This window comes from Prinia subflava, chromosome 4 (genome assembly GCF_021018805.1).
Source record: "Prinia subflava isolate CZ2003 ecotype Zambia chromosome 4, Cam_Psub_1.2, whole genome shotgun sequence".
Lineage (NCBI taxonomy): Eukaryota > Metazoa > Chordata > Aves > Passeriformes > Cisticolidae > Prinia > Prinia subflava.
Genome location: NC_086250.1, coordinates 39,145,378 through 39,167,575, shown reverse-complemented (window position 1 = coordinate 39,167,575; position 22,198 = coordinate 39,145,378). Strand labels below are relative to the sequence as shown.

Sequence of the window (22,198 nt, the reverse complement as noted above, 5' to 3'; positions counted from 1 at the left end):
CTGGTTCCCCGCGGGCCGGGCGGGCCCGGGCGGGCGGGGCGGCCGGGCGGAAGGAGCCCGTGTCCTTCCGGGCCGCGGGCCGGCGCTGGCGGCGGCGGGAAGGCTGAGCCGGGCCCAGCCGCGCCGGGGCCGCCAACATGGACAGGTGAGGGGCGGCGGCGGCCGGAGCCCCCGGCCCGGGGCCGCGCCTGCCGTGAGACGCGCCCGGGCAGCGGGGAGCGGGTGTGACAGTGCGGGCTGCGAAATGCAGCGGGCCTGCAGCGGCTTCCGAGCGTACCGGAGGCTTTTTGTCTCCCGGGAGCTTTAAGTCTGGCTGCTGCTTCTTGAGTATCTTTGGATTAACCGGGAGCTGTGGGTTGCTCAGGGGTCACGGGGCCGGGCCCTTGCCGGGCCTGCTGAGGCGCGGCCGCGCTGCCCCGCAGCGCAGCGGGAGCGGGTGCTCGGCCCCGAGGGACCGGGGGCGGGTGTGCTCCCTTCAGAGCACCCGTGAGCCTTGCCAGCCTGTGGTGACCGCGGTATCCGAAGGAAAAAACCGTGTCGTGAAATCATGCCGTTCTTTCAATTTTATTTTTCGGTTCAAAATTGAGTTTCCTACTGTTACATCTTTCACTAGCCTTCTTTCTTTTCTTTTTAATAGTAAAATGTTAGTTATGATGTAGGAGGAACGAAGTCTGGGTTTCACGAAGGCTCGTTTCCCTGAGCTAATAAGCACTGCTAAATTTCTGTAGAGGACGCTGGACACAAGTAGTAAGATTGGAGATGACCTAACACTTTAAGTTTCCTGGTTGTGGAGTTACTTTGGCATGACAATAAGATCTTGGACGTCCTGCTTGAATTCACTTGCTTGTTTTCTGTGTTGCTGTTTTGTAGAAATGGTTTTGAAGACATGCCGTCCCCCCATGACCCAGAGGTGATCAGACCTGGACGGAAGCAAGCCTCTCAGAAAAGAGTTTCTAGTATCCTTTTTCTGTAGAGAAATTTTGTCTTTAACTGCTATGTTCACCAGGTGTGTATATTTTTAATACTGCTTTGATTTTCCTGGGTGTACGAATTCAGGTGGTTGTCCACACAGAGAACTATGTGAACCATAGCTGACTCCATTTCTGAGCTTTTGGAAAAGAAAAATAAGTTTTCTTCATTATATCCTAATTTTATGGTTTTATGCTTATTTGCAGGTATTGTAGTATCAGAGTATTATGATGATCTAGTGTATCTTAACTTTCCATCCACTGTAATAGCAAGAGTAGTGCACAGACATAGATTTAAATTTTCATAGAAATTTTCCCCCTGCTTTTTTACAGTGAGGAACCACCCCCACACACGCCATGTAGTTTGACAGCTAAGATAATGCTATTTTCATGGTTATGATAGCAAATGAATCCAGTATGTTTGCTTATTCTTCTTGCGTCTGAAATAAAGGTAATGAGATATTTGCCCTGATTATATTGTGCCTAAGAGTCAAAATGTTCCTAAATGCTAGTAATACAAGCTACTGAAACTTTTATACAATACTTCTTAGTAAGTCATACTTAGAGCACTGAATCTGGTTGCTGACAGGAATAAGAAAATAGAGCAACAGAGCACTTGGAACCGAGAGAGGGAACATTTTTAAAAATGCATTCAGACTCAGATTTTCTTTTTATGGTTGGTGTAGCATGAAGCAGCTCCTCATGGGGCAGAAGGATTCTTTTTGATCTGAGCTGCTGTGAGGAGTCCCAGATCTGTTGTGTTCATATTTCTGAACTTCACTTTGTGGTGTCCCTTTTAACCCTCCAGCTTTTAAGGTTCTGTTGAAATATTTTATGGAACTTTCTGGTTTACTCAGAAAGACAAGATGTGTAATTTTCATAATGTTTGAGTTATGACAAAATATTTTTCCTTTCCAAATAGTCACAGTCATTTGGAATAGATCCAAAAGTGTGTTTAGGAGAGTGTTTCTTAACTTGTTTATTAATCAGTTCTTACATCCCTGGATGACACTATTGGAAACATGACACCCAAAAGCCAGTTTCTTTCCCGAACTCCGAATTCATTACTTCACCAGCCAGGTAAGACTGCTTGCTTGTTTGCTTACTATTTAGCTGAAGGATTTATGTGCTTGTACTTAATAATTAATAACAATCCATAAGAAGGACATGGTAATGTGCTGTAATCCAGTGAAGGCCCACAAAGTTGATTAGTGTGTTAAGTATCTGACATATGAGGAGGGACTGAGAAGAGCTGGGATTGTTTATTCTGGGAAAGAGGTTGGGGGAGGATCTTGTAAATATATATAAATATTTGATGCCAGGGAGTAAAAAAAGCCAAGTTTTTCTTGGTGCCCTGAAAAGTCAAGAGGCAATAGGCACAACAGCATATACAAGGAATTCTGTTTGGATATAAAAAAACATCCCCGTTTTTTACTCTGATGGTGGTTGAATGCTAGAACTGGTTGCCCAGATAGTCTATTGAGTCTCTATCCTTGGAGATAAATAAAGCTGAGCAATCTTTTCTAGTTGACCCACCTTTGGGCTGTCTTTTGCTTTAAAGGTTTGGAGACCAGTTTCCAAGAAAGAATGAGTGATGCTGTACTGCTCTTTATGCTCGTGTGTGTTTACAGTGAACTCTAGTAACTGAGTATTGCCTGTTTGGTGCATATATACAACCTGCTTTCAGGCTTCTAGCTGCAAGTCATAAGTGCTTCAGTCTCTGTTAAAAATTTCTTCTGGAATTTCTGGACAGAGCAGAGTGGCTTTAAATGCTTTCTCTTTTCAGAAAAGCCTCTTTCTCTTTCAGGTGCTGCATTACATCGCAGCTCCATGAAGCCATCAGATATGTCTGCCATCCTGGGAACAGGAGGGAAATCTCCTCTCATTCTACCAAATTCTGGACTTTTTGGCAGTCTGTCAATGGTAAGATGGCTAGAGCACCTTTTTCTCTTTTGTCCCTGTGAAACATAAGAAACTACAAGTTTAGTGTTTGTGTGTTGTTTGCTCCAAAGACAAGCTGTGAGTGGTACAAGCTCGCTAGTACTGCTACTATTGCTGTTTACTGCTGGTGTTATTTATTACTGTGTTGTTCTTTGAGATGATGCAGGGAGAAATAATAGAGGTTTACAAGAACTTTCCAAATACACCATGTGTGTTAAGCTAGTCCTCATAATGTTGGTTTGTGACTTCAAAAATCCTGACTATGCTTTTTAATAAATTCTTCAAAGATAATTGTTTTATGCTAGCTAGTTAAAACTTGGGGATTTTTCTTACTTTAGCATTCTCCAGTATTAGGCTTCACTAAAGTGTTGAAGTTTAGACTTCAAAGAACAAGCTCTTCTGATGACTTTTTAGATGATATTGATTATCTTATACTTTGGAAAAACAGTGATTGGAAAAGTTACCAGTAGGGTCCTCTGAAGTATCTTACCTCCCTTTATTTTTAAATTAACTCAAAAGAAGGTAATGTGTTTTTCTCTATCTACATTTTAATTCATTCTCCTTTTCAGTTGTTTCTGTAGTTTGATACAGGCCATTTGTTTCTTCATAAATTATCAGCTTCTGGGGCCTAGTTGATCAAAGTGTATTCAGAGCTCTTAGCACTGGTAACTTTTTAAGGCATGGTTGCACCTTATCTAAAGGCAGTTATTTCACTATTAGTTTTTTAGGATTCTCTGTTTACATACCATTCATATAGAAGGAAAAAGATGTAGCTAGGCTTGTAATATCTGAGATTACAATTTATTTTCTTTATGTTCTTGTTGTGGTTTTAGTTGGATGAAAGTAGCTGGACCATGGCACTGTCTCCTCAGCAGACAGGAATGTTTGTAAATGCAGACATGTCCAATATGACAGAAGATGTCACGATGAGTGCGGTGCTGCTGCGTGAGGATGACCCTGGGGAAGCTGGTGAGACAATCTGAAGTTTACTAATAAATGATTCCAGTTCTGATTCGTGGGATATAAATACATGTGTCCTTTTTAAAAGCTTTCTATATTACTTTGCTGGTATTTCTTAGTCAAAAGCAGTCTAGTTTTAAAAGTTCAGATAATTACACTGTTCCAGTTTGTTGGAGTTTTGTGAGTTTGTGCTTTCTATGGAACCTGTTCTGATGAAGTAAATGTGATGCTCCAGTGATGTGGGAAGCAAAAGCAAACTGGATTCGTTTTGTGGAGATACACAAATGAGTTTGCTGTTGAAATTCCTGCAAGTGGTGTATTTACAACAAAAGTTTTATAACTGACATAGCTCATAGCTTCTGTCTGTGTTACTATCTTAGCTGGTAAATACTTCTGACTTCGTGAGATAGTTCATATCATCATTGTACTCATCTAAATTTGCAAAAATGAGAAGTCTTGTCATCAGAAGGATGTTTCCATTGTCCAGTGGGGGCTTTTTTACTGAGTTATGCCTCACTAATATGGCTGTTTTTTCTTATATCTGTCTTAGCTACTATGAGCATGTACTCAGACTTTTTGCATTCCTTTCTGAAGCACACATCAACTACCATTTTTGATCTTGTGGATGAGTATGAAAATATTTGTAACAGTCAGGTAAGTAGTTACTTGGTCTTTTATTTCGTTTATTTTACATTCCCTTCCCAAAGCAGTGTTGCTGTGCAGTCACAGTGCTTAACATACATACTTTGAATCTTCCGGCTTATGAATCACTGAACACTAGCATTGAGTAGCATCTCACTTTCCTCAAACACTGGTTGAATACCTGTGGTGTAGCTTGCTGAATACTAAAATTGTCATCTGGCTGCTGTTCCAAAGGTCAAGTGGCAATAAACATCAGCAGATGTATAAATGCTTTTATTAATAAGATGGATTCAAATGTGCTTATTTCTCTCATATATAAATAAATCATATTATTATTTTATATATAAAATCACTGTTTGAAGAAATGGTTGTCAAACCTGTCTGTTGGAAGCATTCAGGATAATAAAAAGATTGCTGTAATGGCTTAGGAAAAAAATACACCCATGGGCAATATTAACTCTGTATAAATTTATTTCCCTCAGGTGAATATATTAGGGAAAATAGTTTATCGGGCAACTCCTGGGCAGCAGAAGTTTTCCAAAACTGCCAGTGTCTTGTGGCTGCTCAAGCAGGAAATGGTAACTTGGAGACTGCTGTCCTCAATTTATAGGTAATTCCTTTGATAAGCACACTACTACATTTTTGTACTGAGATGACTTTCTTAGATAAATTTTTTATGAGTATATAAATAGGGAATCAAGCAATTAAGTACTTATTAATATGCTGTTTAAAGCAGGTTCTGATATAAACTCTGTCTATTCATTATCTATTTTCAAAAATGAAATTGTAAATAGAAGTGTTCTTATTACCTTTGCAACTCCTAGTATTTTTAAGAGCATTTTTGTAGTTTTTTAAAGCATTTATACTTAGGCACTTTGCTAAATTTTCTCAGCTTTTGTTTTAATCTTTAGTGTTTTGCACTTTTATTTCTAGAGACAGAATACAGTCTGCACTGGAAGATGAAACTGCGTTTGATATCACTGTAAGCATGGACTCTTGGCATTTTTTTAAGTGATATAAGAAGCTAAATAAGCAAAATATAGGCTAAATCCCTGTATTTTACTGCTACAATCTCAAAGTGGCAATCACTCAAAATTCAAAAGTGAAAAATGAGACTGATTTTTATGAAGACAATTATTATTTCATCTATTGTGAAGAGTAAATCTAAGTATTTGGTTCTAAAGAGAGAATGCTACTGTAAAAATTATTGTAAACTATTCTTTGTTTTGTTTCCTTATATATCCTGAGTTAGAAGGGATGCACGAGGAACATTGAGTCCTACTCCTAGCTCTGCACAAGACAACCCTAAATTCACTAGAAATTTATTTCTTTTTAAAGGCTGCATCAGTATCTGTGACATTCTGTGATAGGTCAGAGATCATTTTGCTTTGCTTAAAGGAGAAGGTTTGGTCTCAAAATGTCTAGCCTTTGCAGTCCTGATTCCAATTCATCTCAAGAGAAATTCAGTTTTTCAGCATTGCTGTTACAGCTGTAGTCATCTTGTCTGTGTCAATGCAGTGCTTCCAGCCTTTGCTGCCAGAATATGCTTAGGAAAACAAAACAATAAATAAAGTGACTCTGCCTTTGTAAAATTTATGATTGCAGATCTTTTTTCTCAGTCATAAAATAGCTTCCTCTACAATTCCCACTGCTAAGTTGTCAGTGTTAAAAACTATTGTGCCAAAAATACCCAGCTTCCTCCCACCTGTGTTTTTTAGGGAAACACATCTTCTGTTCTCTTTTTGTTGCAAGTCTAATGGAAGTTAAATTAACGCAGGAGATCAGATAGAAGGATCAGGGCTCTGGGGCTAGTGGCTTTTTTGTTTCTTTTTCACACTTTTTAATGTTAAATGTGTGTATGACCTTGAAAAATGTTATTTTCTATTTTAAAGTAACAAGTTGGATTTAAGATAATATTCAGGCAGTCAAGGAATCTGCTGTGTGGAATCTTTCCGTGGTCATATATTTGTGAATTATGTTCTAAGTCTCATTTTTAGTTTTTAGTGTAACTGGATGTAAAAGATCAGATAAAACAATGTATAAGACATTTTTTTAAAAGAGGGAGGGGAAAGATAGCATGCTGAACTTGTAGCCAGTTTCTGAATTAGTATGTGTTGAACTTTTTATTTCTGGTTTTGTGATTTTTTTTTCCATGAAGTAATAATCAGCTTTTTCTTAAATAGGCTTTAACTGCTAGTGAAAAAACAACTGTAGACAACTTGTTTCAGAAAGATTCACTTGTTCGACAAAGTCAGGTATGATGGGAAGTTTTTAATATGAGAATGAAAATAGATTAAATGTTCATAACTCTGATGCTCTATGCACTTTTTGGGCTGTTTCTAATACTTTTTTTTTAATATTCACTCAAGTGTGTATTAATTATATGCATAAAAATGATGCTCCTAAGTTGCTAAAGACCAGAAAGGTTTTTCAGGCTGTTGTGCAGAGGATGAAAGGCTGAGAGCTGTTCCTGTTTGCAGCATGTGTTACTGTTGATGGTGACTGATAAATTGTTAAGTAGCACTGTATTAAATTGCAGTATCCAGAGAAAGAGAGCTCCAGTGCCAGCCACCTTCATACTGAATACTTAAAATGCAATGAATTGTCTTCTGGATCTCTCAGCCCTGTGGTTGCCACTTGGATAACGAGTGGATCCAGAGACGAGAGGAAGGCAGTAAAAGTATTGTTTGTTATATGTTTGTTTTAAAAATGCAATTTAAATTTATTCCAGCTGGTGGTGGATTGGCTAGAGAGCATTGCTAAGGATGAAATTGGAGACTTCTCTGACAATATTGAGTTCTATGCAAAAACAGTATATTGGTGAGTTCTTTATATAGATTTTCCCAGCAAGTGTAAGATTCAGAGTCACAGAATCACTCATGAAAAGAAGTGGGTTTTTTAGGTTGTTCTCTTTATTCATTTCTTTTCTTTAAATTTATACATGTTAAATTTGAAACTTCTTACCCATCCACTGAAGTAAATCTCAGAAGTCAATTAGTGCCTTTTGGGAGGCAAAGATGAAAGGAAAAAACATGAAACCATTTTAATTTAGTCTTTGTCTAGCTTTAGTTTTTGCCTAAGTTCTTATCATTTTGTGTCATTGACCCTTCAGCAGAAGCTGTTATTGTCACCTTGAGTATCACTGATGGATTTTATGGCAGAATGGACCAAAGGATACCTTTCATGCTAGATGCCTGGAATAAACCTGCTTTTAATGGCTTTTGGAATTATATGTTTATCCTTGGTTAAATTTCTGTCCTAGACTGACTTTGCAGTGAATGCTAATGGGAAAATTCACTTATGCAGAAATCAGTGAATAGTTAATACATGAATGATTGAAATAATGGATGTTTTTGAAAGAAAACAAATATGCCTTCATTAATTCTAATATTGTATTTGTTGTGAAATGTTACATTTTCACAACAAATTTGCAACTAGCAAAGTCAATTGATATATCAACCAAACCTCTGTTCTGTAAACATAGTCCATGTAACAAAATGTATCTTTCAGTTTTTGTCTTATTAAAAGGTGCTTGCTAAAAAAGCCATTTTTCTGTAAAACATTTCACTGCTTTCAGGGATAACACACTACACGCCCTGAAGCAGCGACAGTCAAGTACATACATGGGAAGTTCTCGTCCTCTGGTAACAGAATTGGTAAGTATTATATAAAAATAAAGCTTTGCTTCAAAATGGGCTAGAGAGGGTTATCCTATCTTCACAGGCTCCCACCAATTCTTAGATAGTTGTGCTGTCTAAAAGTAGTTGTAGTATCTAAAAATTGCTACAGAAATTGTGAGGCAGAGCACATCCAAAATTCTTTTTGGGATCACTGTGGACTTGTGGACTGTGGACATGTGTTTTCTTTCAGCCATACTCCCACCCCCCCTCACAAGTAGTGGTGATCTGTTTGGTGAAGTAATGGCTTTATTATGATTCTTCAGGTCTGAAACAAACCCATGTTCCTAACCAGAAAAGGTTATAAAACTCTTGGGGAGCCCTTGCAGATAAGAGAATGCTGTCTTTATGCAGTAACTAGTAAAATGAAGCCAAGTCCTAATGCAATTACTCTATAATTAAAGCTGATAGGAAAGAAGTCAAGGAAAGAAAGGACTGCCCATTAGAACAAAGTGATGAACTGCCTCAGTGACAGCAAAGCAGCCGTGGAAGATTAATTCAGTTGGGGAGTGGTCTGAGTTGTTATTTGGCTTTATAAAATCTCATTGGATTAAATAGAAGCAAGTGCAGCTGTTGTGAAAAACCTTCTCAGATAGAAGGTAGAGTCTGGTAGGCAGATAGAAGGGCAAGAGATGTTTGAAAGTGAGAAGAGCTGGAAGATGAGAAATCTGGGGCAAATAACAAGGCCGTGGAGTAAATAAATTGCATTGACTCCTGATAGGAACAGTGAAGAAGAGGAATAAAAGAAATTAGAGGAAAAACAGAAGTATTGTGTTCAATATTACATGGGTTGTACGGATTGTTGTGCCAACATGAAAAAAGTGACTCCTAATTATAAAAAAGGGCAGGACATTAATGGAAGAGACATAGAGGTATTGTGTAGATGAGTAATGACTTTTTTGCTTGTAGGATCCAGATGCTCCTATCCGACAGAAACTGCCACTTGATGATTTGGACCAAGAAGATGATGCCAGGCTGTTGAAGTATCTCTTCACTCTCATCAGAGCAGGAATGACAGATGAGGTAGTGTAAGTTTTAATTACGTAAACATAAATATCTTACTTTTAAAACCAATAAGCTGTGTACTAAAATGTCTGTTTAAATTTGCCTTGTAGTGACTCAGTTTTCAATTTGTTGTCAGTTCTCACTGCCAAATTAACATTTTAATGAAGCTTGCTTTTGGTTAAGTAATTTTGGGTGTAGAATAGATGTTACGGAAAAAACGTAATTTTGGGTGTTTGGGTTGTTTGACAATATTTTTTCACTGTTGTGTTTTGATACTAAATACTGCCAAGACAAACACACAGAATGTTTTAAAGAGCTTCCTAGTTGTGTCTCTAATCATCAATGGGTTATCAGACATGTATACATAGTGATGTTTGAGTAATGGGGAGGAAAGGGGATTTGAGATTCTCATGCCAGAGACCTTAATTGAGGACTATGGTTACTTGTTCATATTCTGTTCCACTATGGTGCACATCTGTTCATTTTCTGATGGTGTGGGAACATATTGAGCCTATTGCTGCAGGGCAGTGTGAGTAGAAATTTGCAACTTCAGCTGGGCTTGGGAAGGCTAAGTGAACTGGGAAAGTAGAGCTGCATGAAGACAATGATTAAACAAAAGGGCTGCTTCACACTAAACTTACCAGAATTGTGCATAACAGCTGTCTAGCTAACAAAGATGAGGCTGTAGCACATTTCTTACATTGCTGTAAATACTGAAAAACTAAAAAATTCAATGAAAAAATATGACATTTACTTTGATATCTTTCAGTTGTTTTGAGTTTAAGATCCTCTGTGCTTATTTTTCAGATAGTAGAATCACTATACAAATTAACTACTTTAATAATATTCACATTTTTAAATTAGAAGAAGAAGCTGGAGGTTTTCCTACCTTGAAGTATATTGCTGAGAAAATGCATTCTTTTTCAGGCACAGCGTTTATGCAAACGATGTGGTCAGGCCTGGAGAGCTGCAACTTTGGAAGGCTGGAAATTGTATCATGATCCTAACATAAATGGAGGTATCTGCTCCAAAGTGCATTTGAGACAGATATAAAAATACTAAGATCTTGTAGCATGTGTTTGTGGCTAAGAGAAATATCTCTTTTCACCTGATGAGCCTTTTTTGGTATCTGGAATATTTTACCATGTCTGTTGAACATGTAAAAACGAATATGAAATTATTTTAGTTGAGGATGAGTTCATTGAATCCATTTACCCATGCTAAAGCCACTTTAAGAAAGAAAGTCAGACCTAATCACATTTTGTTGCTTACAGACTCAAATTGGACTATATACTCAGTTTCAGAAAAATGTAGTAGGACTAGAGTTCAGCAAATGTAAATGCAGGAGAAAGAGATGCTTTAAAAATGTTTGAGAATTGTAAAGTACCTTTCTCCTTGGTTCCTTGCACGTGGTTCCCCATTTATAACACAGTACCTTGCTTCTCTCTGTGTTCAGTACGTTGCAGGATATAGCAAGGAATTTAAGAATGAGTCTAAGTGTTGTTTATAACTGGGTATGAAAGGCTTAATGCTTTCCTTCTTTTCAAATCCTGATAGCCTGTTGCTTTTATCTGCATGCCACACCAGTGTCCTAGCTCTTTTTTTGAGTCTGCCTGTTGTTACACAGGTATAAATGCCCATGCAGATGCATGAAAAATGGTAGCACTGAAGCAGTGACATTTTTAAGAAGCTTTGATTATAAAAATTCTTTTTTTCCCCTTAACTTTGTTTTTTTCCAAATGTGGACACTATAGGTATGTTACAGTCAAAAGCATTATTTTTTTAAAAGCTAGATAGCAGCCAAGTTTTTAAATTACTGTAACTTATAGAGGCAAATTCACCAAACTAGCCAGAAAAGCCATCGTGCAGTGCAGTCAAAAGCATCAAAATACTTTAGGAAGAGTTCTAAAGGGATTGAAATTGGGCTATGAAAAGAAAATAGACTTTACCATTTTTTAGACATTACTGGATTCTCTTTTTTTAATAACACTTTCTTTTTCCTTTCCCCATTCTTGTGGGGGTTTTTTATAATTATTCTTTGCATGTAGGAAAAGAGCTGGAGCCTGTTGAAGGCAATCCATACAGGTGCATTTGGAAAATAAGTTGTTGGCGCATGGCTGAGGAGGTAAGACAAGACTGCTTTTCTTTCTATTAATACATAAATTTGAACTTTTCTGAACTCTGAAATGGGAATTTAAGTAAACATACCCATTCTGTGTTTGTTGCTTAGAGGATTCACAATTAATGCTTCTAAGAGGACTTTTGAAATATCATATTTATGTATTGTGAGAAATCTACGTAATCAGCACCACTTTTTCAGGAAACATCTGCCTTTTTTTCCTAGTTGAAAGTAAAATCACTGACACTGACTTTCATCTTGGCTTAATTGAATGGGAAAGAGAAAACATTGCTTTCTTTCCAGGTCAATGTAAATTTTTGTTAAGTTACAAGGGGATGCTAGTGAAGGGAAAGGCACTTGCTGTTCTTATTTTGCCTCTTTGTGTATCCTGATTTTCCAACTTTACTTGGAATCTGTTAGATGTAACATTTTGCAATCGAATAATCTCTAATAATATGTAAAGTGACTAGAAAACTTAAATGCTTTGTAATTTAAAGTTTGGATGTTTTTACTGTTTATTTTAGGAGCAGTTTAATAGATATGAAAGAGCAATATATGCAGCTCTAAGTGGAAACCTCAAACAGGTATGTCAAGCCCCCTAATTAAGCAGTGTTTGGTAGTTGTGCATTTCCTTTCTCATATATGACAATGATATCATCAGAATTATTGCAGTTACTGGTTTCTGTACTTTTAAAGACCTAGTAAACAGAACAATAGCAAACACTGCTGCTTTAGTAGACATGCTGTTTGTAATATTGACATGTCTCAATTAAATACAGGATAGACTTTTCAGTCAAGGAAAGGCTGCTGTTTAAAGTGGTTACTGCACTGCCTTGGTGCCTGAAAATCTGATCCTAAATTATAGTTGCTCTGTTTGGGTTCTGATGTTTCTCCATCTCTTGATAATTTTTACTCTGTTTTTTTAATATGTAGCTTCTTCCAGTTTGTGATACCTGGGAAGATACTGTTTGGGCATATTTCAGGGTCATGGTGGACACTCTAGTGGAGCAGGAAATACGAACCTCAGTAGTAACTGCAGAGGAGATGGAAGAGCTCCCTAGAGATTATTTAGAAACAAAGTAAGTTTCAAGTAAAATTGCACTGCTACTGCACTCAACAAAGCATCCTGTATGGAATCTGCGTGGAATATTCAAGGTAACATTTTCTGTCTTTTCTCTCTTGCTTTGAAGCTGGACTTCAGAAAAAGTTTTTGAAGAACTTCAAGCAACAGACAAAAGGGTATGTAATAACTGCAGTGTTTATCCTCACTGCCTACCATTTTTAATTATTCACTGGGTTCTACTTTTTACTGCAATCTTTATTGAAATGCTCAAATATGCACAATGACTGATTTGTTTCATATTTTCAGTCCCCAAAAATGTGTGATTTTCCAATTCAAATAGATTTTTCTTTGTGCTACTACCTCTTAACAGTGAAAGTGATACAGGTTTCGTGTTGCCCTGCCCTGTATCTGCCAAACTAGCTGGGTATGCTAAAGAAACAGGTGACTGTCAAATGCTGGCAGACATGCAAAGCAGACAGAGTAAATCAACTATTCAGCACTTGAATAAAATGTTCAAAATCGATTACATTCCATTTTCTGCATATTTCAGAACAGGCATTTCAAAATTTAAAAGTGTATTTGCTTAGCCTGAGATACTTTGTTACTTTTAGCACCCAAAATACTCAATTCATGTGAGATGTGGATACATAACTTACAGGTTCATTTTGCGGTGATTAAATTGAAACTACACTTGCTTTTGTTTGATGGAATGGACACATAGCATTTATCATATTGCTGAGACAAAGACATGCAGTCAGCTGCAGATACAGCCAGCTGTATTTGCCATTGCAACAGTGCAGTCCTCACCATAAAGCAGATTTACAGGTGTGTTTGGATTGCATTTCATGCATTAATGAATTAATCTCCTCTCTGGGGAGAGGGTGGAATTTCTTCCTGAAGTAACTTTCACAGGCCCCTTCTTTAAGGATTTATGCACATTGTTACTTCTTCTGTGATCTTTTATATCTTATCTGTAACATCATTATTTATTCTCCTCTTCAGAGCAAAACGCCCTTAGTGTTGGATGTCTTCCATGAAAGTATTAACTGGACAGATCTATATTCCAGTTCTTTCTTTTAGTTTGTCAATGTTTTTGTCATTAGATACGGAGACAGCAAGTGCCTTTTCTCTTGCTCTTTATGAAGAATACCCTTTGAAATAGGATAGCTATTTCCCCCTGAGGAACCTTTACTTTATTTATGAGTTTGTTTTCTTCATACATTATGCCAGAAGATTTATTCAAAGTTTGAATTTTCTTTTTTTTTGTCTCCAGAGGGTTATAGAGGAGAATCAAGAACACTATCATGTGATTCAAAAATTCATTATACTTGGAGATGTAGATGGTAAGCATTTCTCTAAGTGATTTTTTTTATTGTCAACTGATTACATTATTTTGAGAGACCTTTCCAGAAACTTCTGTATGAATGGATTTTTAGAAGCACACAGTAGGCAAGCTCTGCATTAAAGCCATGCTCTAATCAAGAATTGTAGGGACAGTTTGACCTACAATGTAGTTTTCAAAGAAGTAATGAAATCATGTAAATGTGTCAGGATACATGCCAGGCTATAGCTGTAACTTCTTCTGAGAAATGATAGGATACATCCAGTCCATCCTTAAGCCAAACAGCCACATTTTTCCGAAATTGTTACTGTTCTGTTTTGTTGGACTTCTGAGACTAAATTACATTTGTTGAGTAAATGCATAGTTTTGAAATATTTCTCAGGTGGTTTTTCTTTTTCTCCGTAGTATGGCTAATGCAGATGTTTCCTTGGTGGTTACAGGTTTAATGGAAGAAGTCAGCAAGTGGCTTTCCAAAGACAGAAGTGTGCTCCCAGGACACCTCCTTCGTTTCCTGACACATCTTATTCTGTTTTTCCGCACTCTGGGTATGCAGACTAAGGTCAGTTCACCTGCACTTGATTTGCTGTCACAGCAGCAGCCAGGCTTTGAAGTAGAAATGCTTGTGTGTAAATATGTAGACAACATAGAGTGATGGTAAATTGCTACCAGGCTGAGGAGGAACTGCATGCTTAAATAGTGTATTTGTTGATCTTGGAGCCTAAAAGAGAAAAGAGTATCCTCCTCCCTTCCAGCTGAGCTTCAAAATTGGATTTTGAGGATGGTGGATTTTACTCAGAAGGCCTTTGTTGAGAAGATCCTGAGTCAAACTTCAGTGTTAGGCTTATTCATAGCAGCCAAGATGTCTCGAATGTAACCTGTCCTTATAGACAGTTACTGGAACGGTACCTATTGCTGCTAAGTTCATAAATGCTTTTGCTTGAGGAAATGAGTACCACCTGAAACTTTCTTATTATCTCCAAGTGCAAAGTAAATATAGCCTACAACCTACATGGCCCGTTTATGCTAAATACACAGATGGGTCACACAGCTGTGATTACTAACCTCTGACAATACCACAAGTAATTTGGGGCTCTCCTTTTCTACTGTTTTAAAATTTAGAAGTTGTTATGTATCAAGTAACTTTCTGAATGTAACCTCTTTTGTGAAAACACAAATGTATGTTTTCATGAGATGATTTAAATACAGCTCTGAGTTATTGTTTATTCATACTTACAATTATTGCTTGTGTTCCTTGGGGAAATTTGTTTTAATGTCAGTTAACATTCAGCTAAATAAGAGGAGTATGTGTGTATGTATGTGTAGATACTAATGTTTTTAGCCAGAATCAAAATTTTATGAGGTAGGTCTTCAAGCTAAAGTGCAGTAGAACTAGCCATTAGCATACGTTTGACAGAAGGGAAAAAAGAAGTGCAATTTCCTGCATGAATTCCATTGTGGGAATTTGTAACAGTTGATTTGCCTTTACAGTTTTGGAGTAGATGAATTTATTGCATGATTACTTGATCAATCCTCAGTAGACTTCACAGGGAAGAGGCAGAAGTGCAAGCTTTTATGATGTTTATTGTATATTGATTATATACAGTTCCTATATCTATATGCTTAGATGAAGGTCTTCCATGTACACATATAAAATCAAAATGATAATTCCTGAGAGCAACAAACACTTGAGTCTTGGCTAAAGCAGTTTCAGGTACTTGGACTATAGTGGTTGTTTAGTTTAGGCTATTCCAGATGAGTCAGGTGATATTTATACCCTATTACATTATCATTTTCTACAATAAAACAGGGCATGTAGTACACTGCAGGAGTAATCTGTGTACCTGACATTTTATTAATTTTAAAAAAATGGTAAAATGGAAAGATTTAAAAATCATGTAAGAAGTAACATTCCAGTTAGATCAAAGACCATATTATCCAGTTGCTAAAAAGGAAATCCTCGGAACACTAAATCTTTGAATCAGAAGATATGGTTTTTTAATCATGCTCCAAGAGAAACAGTTCTTCCAGTTGAGCCTGTTTGCGTAGATTACTGAAGCAGGAATAGGCAAATAACCTTGTGTTTGTTTCAATAGTGATAGCCTGTCAAGTACCTTTTGTTTTATTTTATTTTTTTTTATTACCTGATTTAAAATTGAATTTATAATTGTTTGCAATAAGGAGGAAGTTTCTGTTGAAGTCCTGAAGACCTACATTCAGGTAAGCTTTCAGAAATATTGTTTGTTTTCTCTAATGTAATTTAGATGTAAAGGAGGAAGAAAAGCAGACTTAAGGTTACAGGATGATAAGAGCTATGATGCAGCCAATGTTCTTTTCTCAGGAGATAACGTGGAAGCTGGCTTAGTATGCAAACTCTCTGTCAGCAGTTCTTACTTAAATAAAAGACAGTTTTATTGATCCTTGTTTAGAAGCTGAGTGGAGTCTTCCTGTATCAGAAAAAATTAATCATAAATTTGTTACACATTTTTGGGTTTACCCAGTAAACGTTTTTACTTAAGTGTAGACACTTAGGTGTTTAAACTAGGGGATATAGCATGCATATCTGTTATATATATTTATATATTAGTGGATATCTTCTGTATATTTGCTTCTTATATCTTTGCTTTTCATTCTGTGTGTTTGCTTTGTGCTGTGCAGCGCTTGGTGTCTGAGAAGCACACAGATTTAATAGCATTCTATGTCAGCCACCTGCCCCCGGAGCTCGCTGTGGCTCAGTACGCTTTGTTTCTTGAAGATGTTACTGAGAGCGATCAACGCCACCACTGCCTGGAATTAGCAAAAGAAGCAGGTGAGAGACCCTGATAGTCCCATTGTCATTTTATATCCTGGGCTATTTTGAGTTTCAGTAGTTTTTGCTCCAAAAGCTAGCTATGAATGTGTTACTCTTTCCTTCATGTGTCTCTCTGTTTTTCAGCTAAATAAAATTAATTTGCTGATCACATCTTCAAGTTGGTATATAGGTGTGTTTTCATTAACCTGGAATTGTTTAAACTAAATATCACTGCTTCTGGGTTATGTCCAAACACACCAGGAAGGAAATGCCAGCTGCCTGTCTTAAGTATGTGTTCTGAACCTTATCATATTATTTCAGAGAACTAATTATAAAAATATATAACTCTATGTGGATTTAGGAAGGTTATGAGTATCTTAATTTTTTTGTCCTATTTATAGTGCTTTTTCTTAGCCATGGCGTGTTGCTTGCATTAATTGTAAACTTCCTTCCAGGCCTGTACATGAAACTAGGAGGGATTACAATGAAGCAGCACACTGTTCATCGCTTGACAATGCCTCTGTGCCACTCAGAATACACAAAGAAGCAGATTTCCTGCAGATTTCAGTGTCTTAACTTCAGTCATTTTGCAGTCATTTTCTTTTAAACTCAGCTAAGGTTTCAAAAATAAAACATCCTGCTTAAGCATCTGTAAAAGAACTATTCTGAGCTTTTCCTGGTACATTCCTGTCAAATCATAGATTTGCTGTCAGAACTGTAGGAATCAGTGATTTAGCAGATATATCTGTATACTGTCTTCAGCACAGACTGAAAAGCTTACTAGTTGTCTTATTCTCATATTTGATATTCTCTGTTATATCAAATTTTGTTCCTGTAAAATACCTGCAATAAATTACATAGTGCAAAAGATTATAATTTATTCTGACAATGTGTGTCTGAACAGACTGATAAGAATTACCAATAGTAAGGAATAAGATCAACAACTGAAGTCTGAAATTCAATTTGTGTCAAGTTTGAATTCACCATAGTTCTTACACAGTTCTCTTTTAACCCAGGTCTGGACGTTGCAACCATAACAAAAACTGTTGTTGAGAACATCCGCAAGAAGGATGCTGGGGAGTTCAGCCACCACGACCACGTGCTGGACGCAGGCACAACACAGGTGAGCGCTTTGCAGAGCAGATAGTGTGGCTCACAGTCAGCTACAGAGTCTGTGACTGTGTATGAGCCATAGTTTTCTGTCAACAATGCTGAAAAATGCCTTGAAAAAGCCTATGAGGGAAATGCACTTTTCATGTGGCCAAGTGAGGATATTGCACAAATCTTTAACTGTTTCTACTTCTCCTTGCTCTTTGTGTGTGTGCTTATCAGCAGCTCTACCTGCATACAAACATTAAGTGAAGATAAGGCCCTTGAAATGACTGCAGCATCCTCTGTTGTAGCTGGGAGTAGGATGTTATTGTAGCCTCTACAGTTTATGAGGATTAATATTTTGTATCTCAGATGTACCTTTTAAGATGCTGAAGTGGCATTTCTAGCTACAGCAGACACTGCTTTTGCTGACAGTTTCCTTGTCACTGCTATTGAGCATTGGTTAGATCCAATTCAATGCTTTAGAGACAGCAAGGTAATATTAATAGGCTCTATTCAAAGTAGTGTTTAGAAAGTGACTGATGATCTGCAAATCTGTGGTAGTGTTTTTGCTGTTGAGTACAAAGTTTAAGCTCCTTAAGACAATAAGATAGTTTATCTGACATAAGAGTTAAAAAAACATAAAACGTATTGGTGCAGTGTATTTGTATTAAAATTTGAGGAAAACGCATCATAATCCATAAAAAATGTTGCGAGATGGTGGATATCTTGGAAACACTTAGAAATTAATTTTTTTATCATTCCAGATGGCAGAGATTTTCTAAGCTTTTGAGTAAAGCAGTCCTTGTTACTGTGTTGTAATGCTTTCCAAACTTGTGTATTTCCCTGACCAGACCTAACCTGTGTTACCTCAGCTGTGTGCTTGAAATGGTGGTGAATCTCTGTGTTGGTTTTTACAGGCAGATCAGCTGAAAATAGATGTAATTGACTGGCTCGTATTCGATCCTGCACAGAGGGCAGAAGCACTTAAACAAAGCAATGCAATCATGAGGAAGTTCTTGGGTACTAAGCTTTACAAATATTGTAAATTTACTTTTAAATGTCAATATTGTTCTCGTTGGCTCTTGGCACTGTATTTGATATCATTTTGGATCTAGTCTATTAAAAAGCTGGGTTTGCCAGCTGAAGAAGATAAGGTATGGAAATTGCAAAGCTCTGATAACCAGTTCACATTCTCATAGCATCCAAGAAACATGAAGCTGCAAAAGATGTGTTTGTGAAGATTCCCCAAGACTCTATAGCAGAAATCTATAACCAGTGGGAAGAGCAGGGAATGGATACTCCGCTTCCAGCTGAAGATGACAATGCTATCCGGGAACATTTATGTATTCGTGCATATTTGGTGAGTTTCAAATATGCAATATTCCAAGGGGTTATTTAGAAATACTGGTGGCTTTCCCTTGGTGGTGAAACTTTAGCTTTGTCCATTTGATTTAGTTTCTGATTCTTCGATGCATTAAACCTGTGCATGAAATGACATTCTGGTTATTAGATGAGTCAAAAATACCCAAACACTGTTTCCAATGCAATTCAGGAAGCCCATGAAACCTTTAATGAATGGTTTAAACACATGAACTCAGCTCCACAGAAGCCTTCCTTGTTACCACAAGCAAGTTTCACTGAAAAAGTGGCCCATGAACATAAAGAGAAGAAGTATGAGGTAGGTGGAAGTCCATCTTATTTACTGTAAAGTTTTATGTTCTTGCTTTAGAAGCAGTCTAATTTAATGCAACAGAGTAAAAGAGTGCTATTTCATATTATTTAAGGACTCTTGTTATAAATTATTTTTATTTAAGAGAGTATGAGACAAAAGAATAATAAGGCCACTGCACAATAATTCTGATTTTTAATGACTCAGCTTTACATAAAATACTGTAACGTAATAGTAAATGTTATCCTGTGTTGATTGTCACTGTTATTAATAAATGTGAACACTTGATTTTGCCGTTAACTCTGTTAACTCTATTATCACCTTTTGTTTTCTAAAAGATGCTGCAGTTTTGTTTTGACTGAAGTTGTTTTTGCAGGTCTGGCCAGTAAAAATATACTGTATTCAGTTAATATAAACATTTGTTTTATAAGCATGGCAGAATAGGTTGTTGCAAATTATCTTCCTCTAGTGGCTTTGCTTCTGACCAACCTGTCTGGCTCTCTGGACAGGATGTTAAGCAAGGATGGAAATAGCTGTTAGCAGCAAGCTTTTAAGTTTTAGCCACTGACTGAAGGTTCTAATTTGAATTGGAGCTGCACTGCATGTTGCAGTCTGTTTTAAAATAGCCTTGGAAATTATCCTGTTCTGCAGTAGTTTATTTTTTGTTTCTCTGCCAGATGGATTATGGCATTTGGAAAGGCCTCTTGGATGCTCTTACAGCTGATGTTAAGGAGAAAATGTACAATGTGTTGCTGTTCGTTGATGGTGGATGGATGGTTGATGTCAGAGAGGTAAAATGAATTTTTATGTCACAACGCAGACCACAAAGCACAGATGATGCATTGTTGTACCTTTGTGACATTTAGTTTCATGTGTTCCTGTTTAATTGGCTCTGGCCTTGCTGTGAGCATTTAGAGCTTGCTCCCCTTGGTTACCACACAGATCATATCTGACAGTGCACTCCAGGCTGCCCGGGCCAGTTTCCTGCCTCTGACAGCACTAATTGTGTGTTGTGCTGAGTTGCGGGTTAAAGGTACGTTTTCCTAACACCGAGACGTTCTTTTGCTGTGTCAGGATGCTGAGGAGGACCCTGAGCGAGCACACCAGATGATCCTGCTGCGCAAGCTATGCCTGCCCATGATGTGCTTTCTGCTGCACACGGTGCTGCACAGCACGGGGCAGCACCAGGAGTGCCTGCGCCTCGCCGACACGGTCGCCTCCGAGCGCCACAAGCTGTACACGGTGAGCGAGGCGCGGCCGCGGGCAGCCGGGCTAGCGGCAAAAGCTCTGTGGGTTGGCTGTGGAAAAAGCTTCTATATAAAGAGGAAGACACCATATGTTCCTTAACAGCATAAGTTTCTGTATCGTTTCCCATTCACTGCAGTAGTAAAAGGTTTCCTTGTGTTAGGACTTAAGGAATCAAGGAGTTAACTGTGAAACATTAAGGGTAATGACCGGTGTTCTGAAAACCAGTTCTATGTACCACAGTTCCTAGTTATTGGGTAGGGGCTGTTGAATTTTAACTTCATGATCTTAAAGGTCTTTACCAGCTTAAATGATTCTATGGTTCTAAGTTTAGCTGTAGAATTGTAATTGATTTCTTTATTTCCATTACATTTCAAACAGGTTTTGGTTTAGAGCATATGCTATATAAGCAGGTTTTGGTTTAGAGTGTTTGGTTTACCCATGACCATCTTTGCCTCCAAAAGCGTGAAAAACAACCCCAAAATGAGACAGAGCTATCTTGAGCCTACCTTCAGGTTTTGGATGCTGCCACTAACCTCTCCTTCTTACTGAATGTCCTTCTGAAATGCCTGATTGTCACACTATCTTCAATAGAAATAAATAATCAAATAGAGAAATAGTAACTTAATTAACCACCGCTTACTTTTTTGTATCAATGCTATTCATTGCAAATAAATATAACTTTATGATGTTTGGTTTCTTATTATTTATTCTTAGGTATTTTCAAAAGAAGAACTAAGAAAGCTTCTACAGAAGCTGAGGGAATCTTCTCTGATACTTCTGGACCAGGATCTTGATCCTTTGGGATATGAAATTCAGTCATAAGTTTTCATGTAGATACTTGCAACAGCTTCCGAGCATGGACATTCTGGTTATTAAAAAAAACAAACAAGAGACCCCAACAGAATCATGTACTTGGACAAAGTGTTCTCTTTTTGTGGAGTATAAAACCCCAACCTTCAGATTTCAATTTAAACTTGAAAAAAGTATGACCAACTTCAGAGATGTTATTTGTTATACAACCTTTTTCATTTTTTTTTTCCTAATAAAAGTGCTTGAAAATGAGAAAGTGTTTGTTCATTCCAATCTAAAATGTCATTATATAAATTTGGTGATTGTATGAACCTCCTTAATCTAATCCATCCCATAGACTGGAAACATTGCTTAGCAGTAAAATGTGTATGGATACAGAGGGAAGAAACATGAGACTGCTGGAAGGTGTATGGAGAAAGTAGGGGAGAAGAAAACAGACACGCTGGAGGAAGGTAAAATCAAAAAGAAGTGTGGGGTTGCTTCAAGCCCTTGAGAAGAGAAGGCAGCCTTGCTTCATGGTTTCTGCTGTTCTCCGGTATAGGAAGGAGTTGCTAAAACCCTGATGAAATCCTGAACCGGAGGAAAAATGATCATAAATTGAAACCTGCCCTGTCTGAGATTTTGTAGTTTATTTTGAAAGCTTGTTCTGCCCCCGTTTACATGTGTAAACACACGTTTAGCTGCCTTTCCCCTAACAAGACAGGGTGCAGAGGACACCTAGTGCAGTTAGGCAAGAATTTTGGCTCCTTCAACCAAGCCGGTGTTTCTTGACACCTGACAAGGAACGTACGTCGCGCTGTACATCTGTAGGTACAGTTTCGTGTTTGTGTCTGCGGAAATCCAGTCCAGTTGCGGAGAGGTCCTTGTGGCT

At 37.6% G+C, this 22,198-nt stretch overlaps 1 protein-coding gene across 1 annotated transcript; it reads left to right on the top strand.

The window, feature by feature from the left end:
- Positions 1-21,583, top strand: NUP107 (nucleoporin 107). Its single transcript, XM_063396501.1, has 28 exons — positions 1-145; positions 871-956; positions 1,959-2,048; positions 2,776-2,891; positions 3,743-3,878; positions 4,420-4,523; positions 4,994-5,121; positions 5,445-5,493; positions 6,695-6,766; positions 7,243-7,331; positions 8,089-8,167; positions 9,098-9,211; positions 10,121-10,211; positions 11,242-11,318; positions 11,837-11,896; positions 12,246-12,391; positions 12,503-12,551; positions 13,649-13,718; positions 14,158-14,276; positions 15,896-15,934; positions 16,373-16,523; positions 17,522-17,628; positions 18,518-18,620; positions 18,800-18,960; positions 19,153-19,278; positions 19,947-20,060; positions 20,344-20,511; positions 21,232-21,583. The coding sequence occupies exons 1-28, from the start codon at positions 138-140 to the stop codon at positions 21,337-21,339; spliced, it is 2,760 nt and encodes a 919-aa protein (XP_063252571.1). The 5' UTR covers positions 1-137; the 3' UTR covers positions 21,340-21,583.
- The last annotated feature ends 615 nt before the right edge of the window (positions 21,584-22,198 follow it).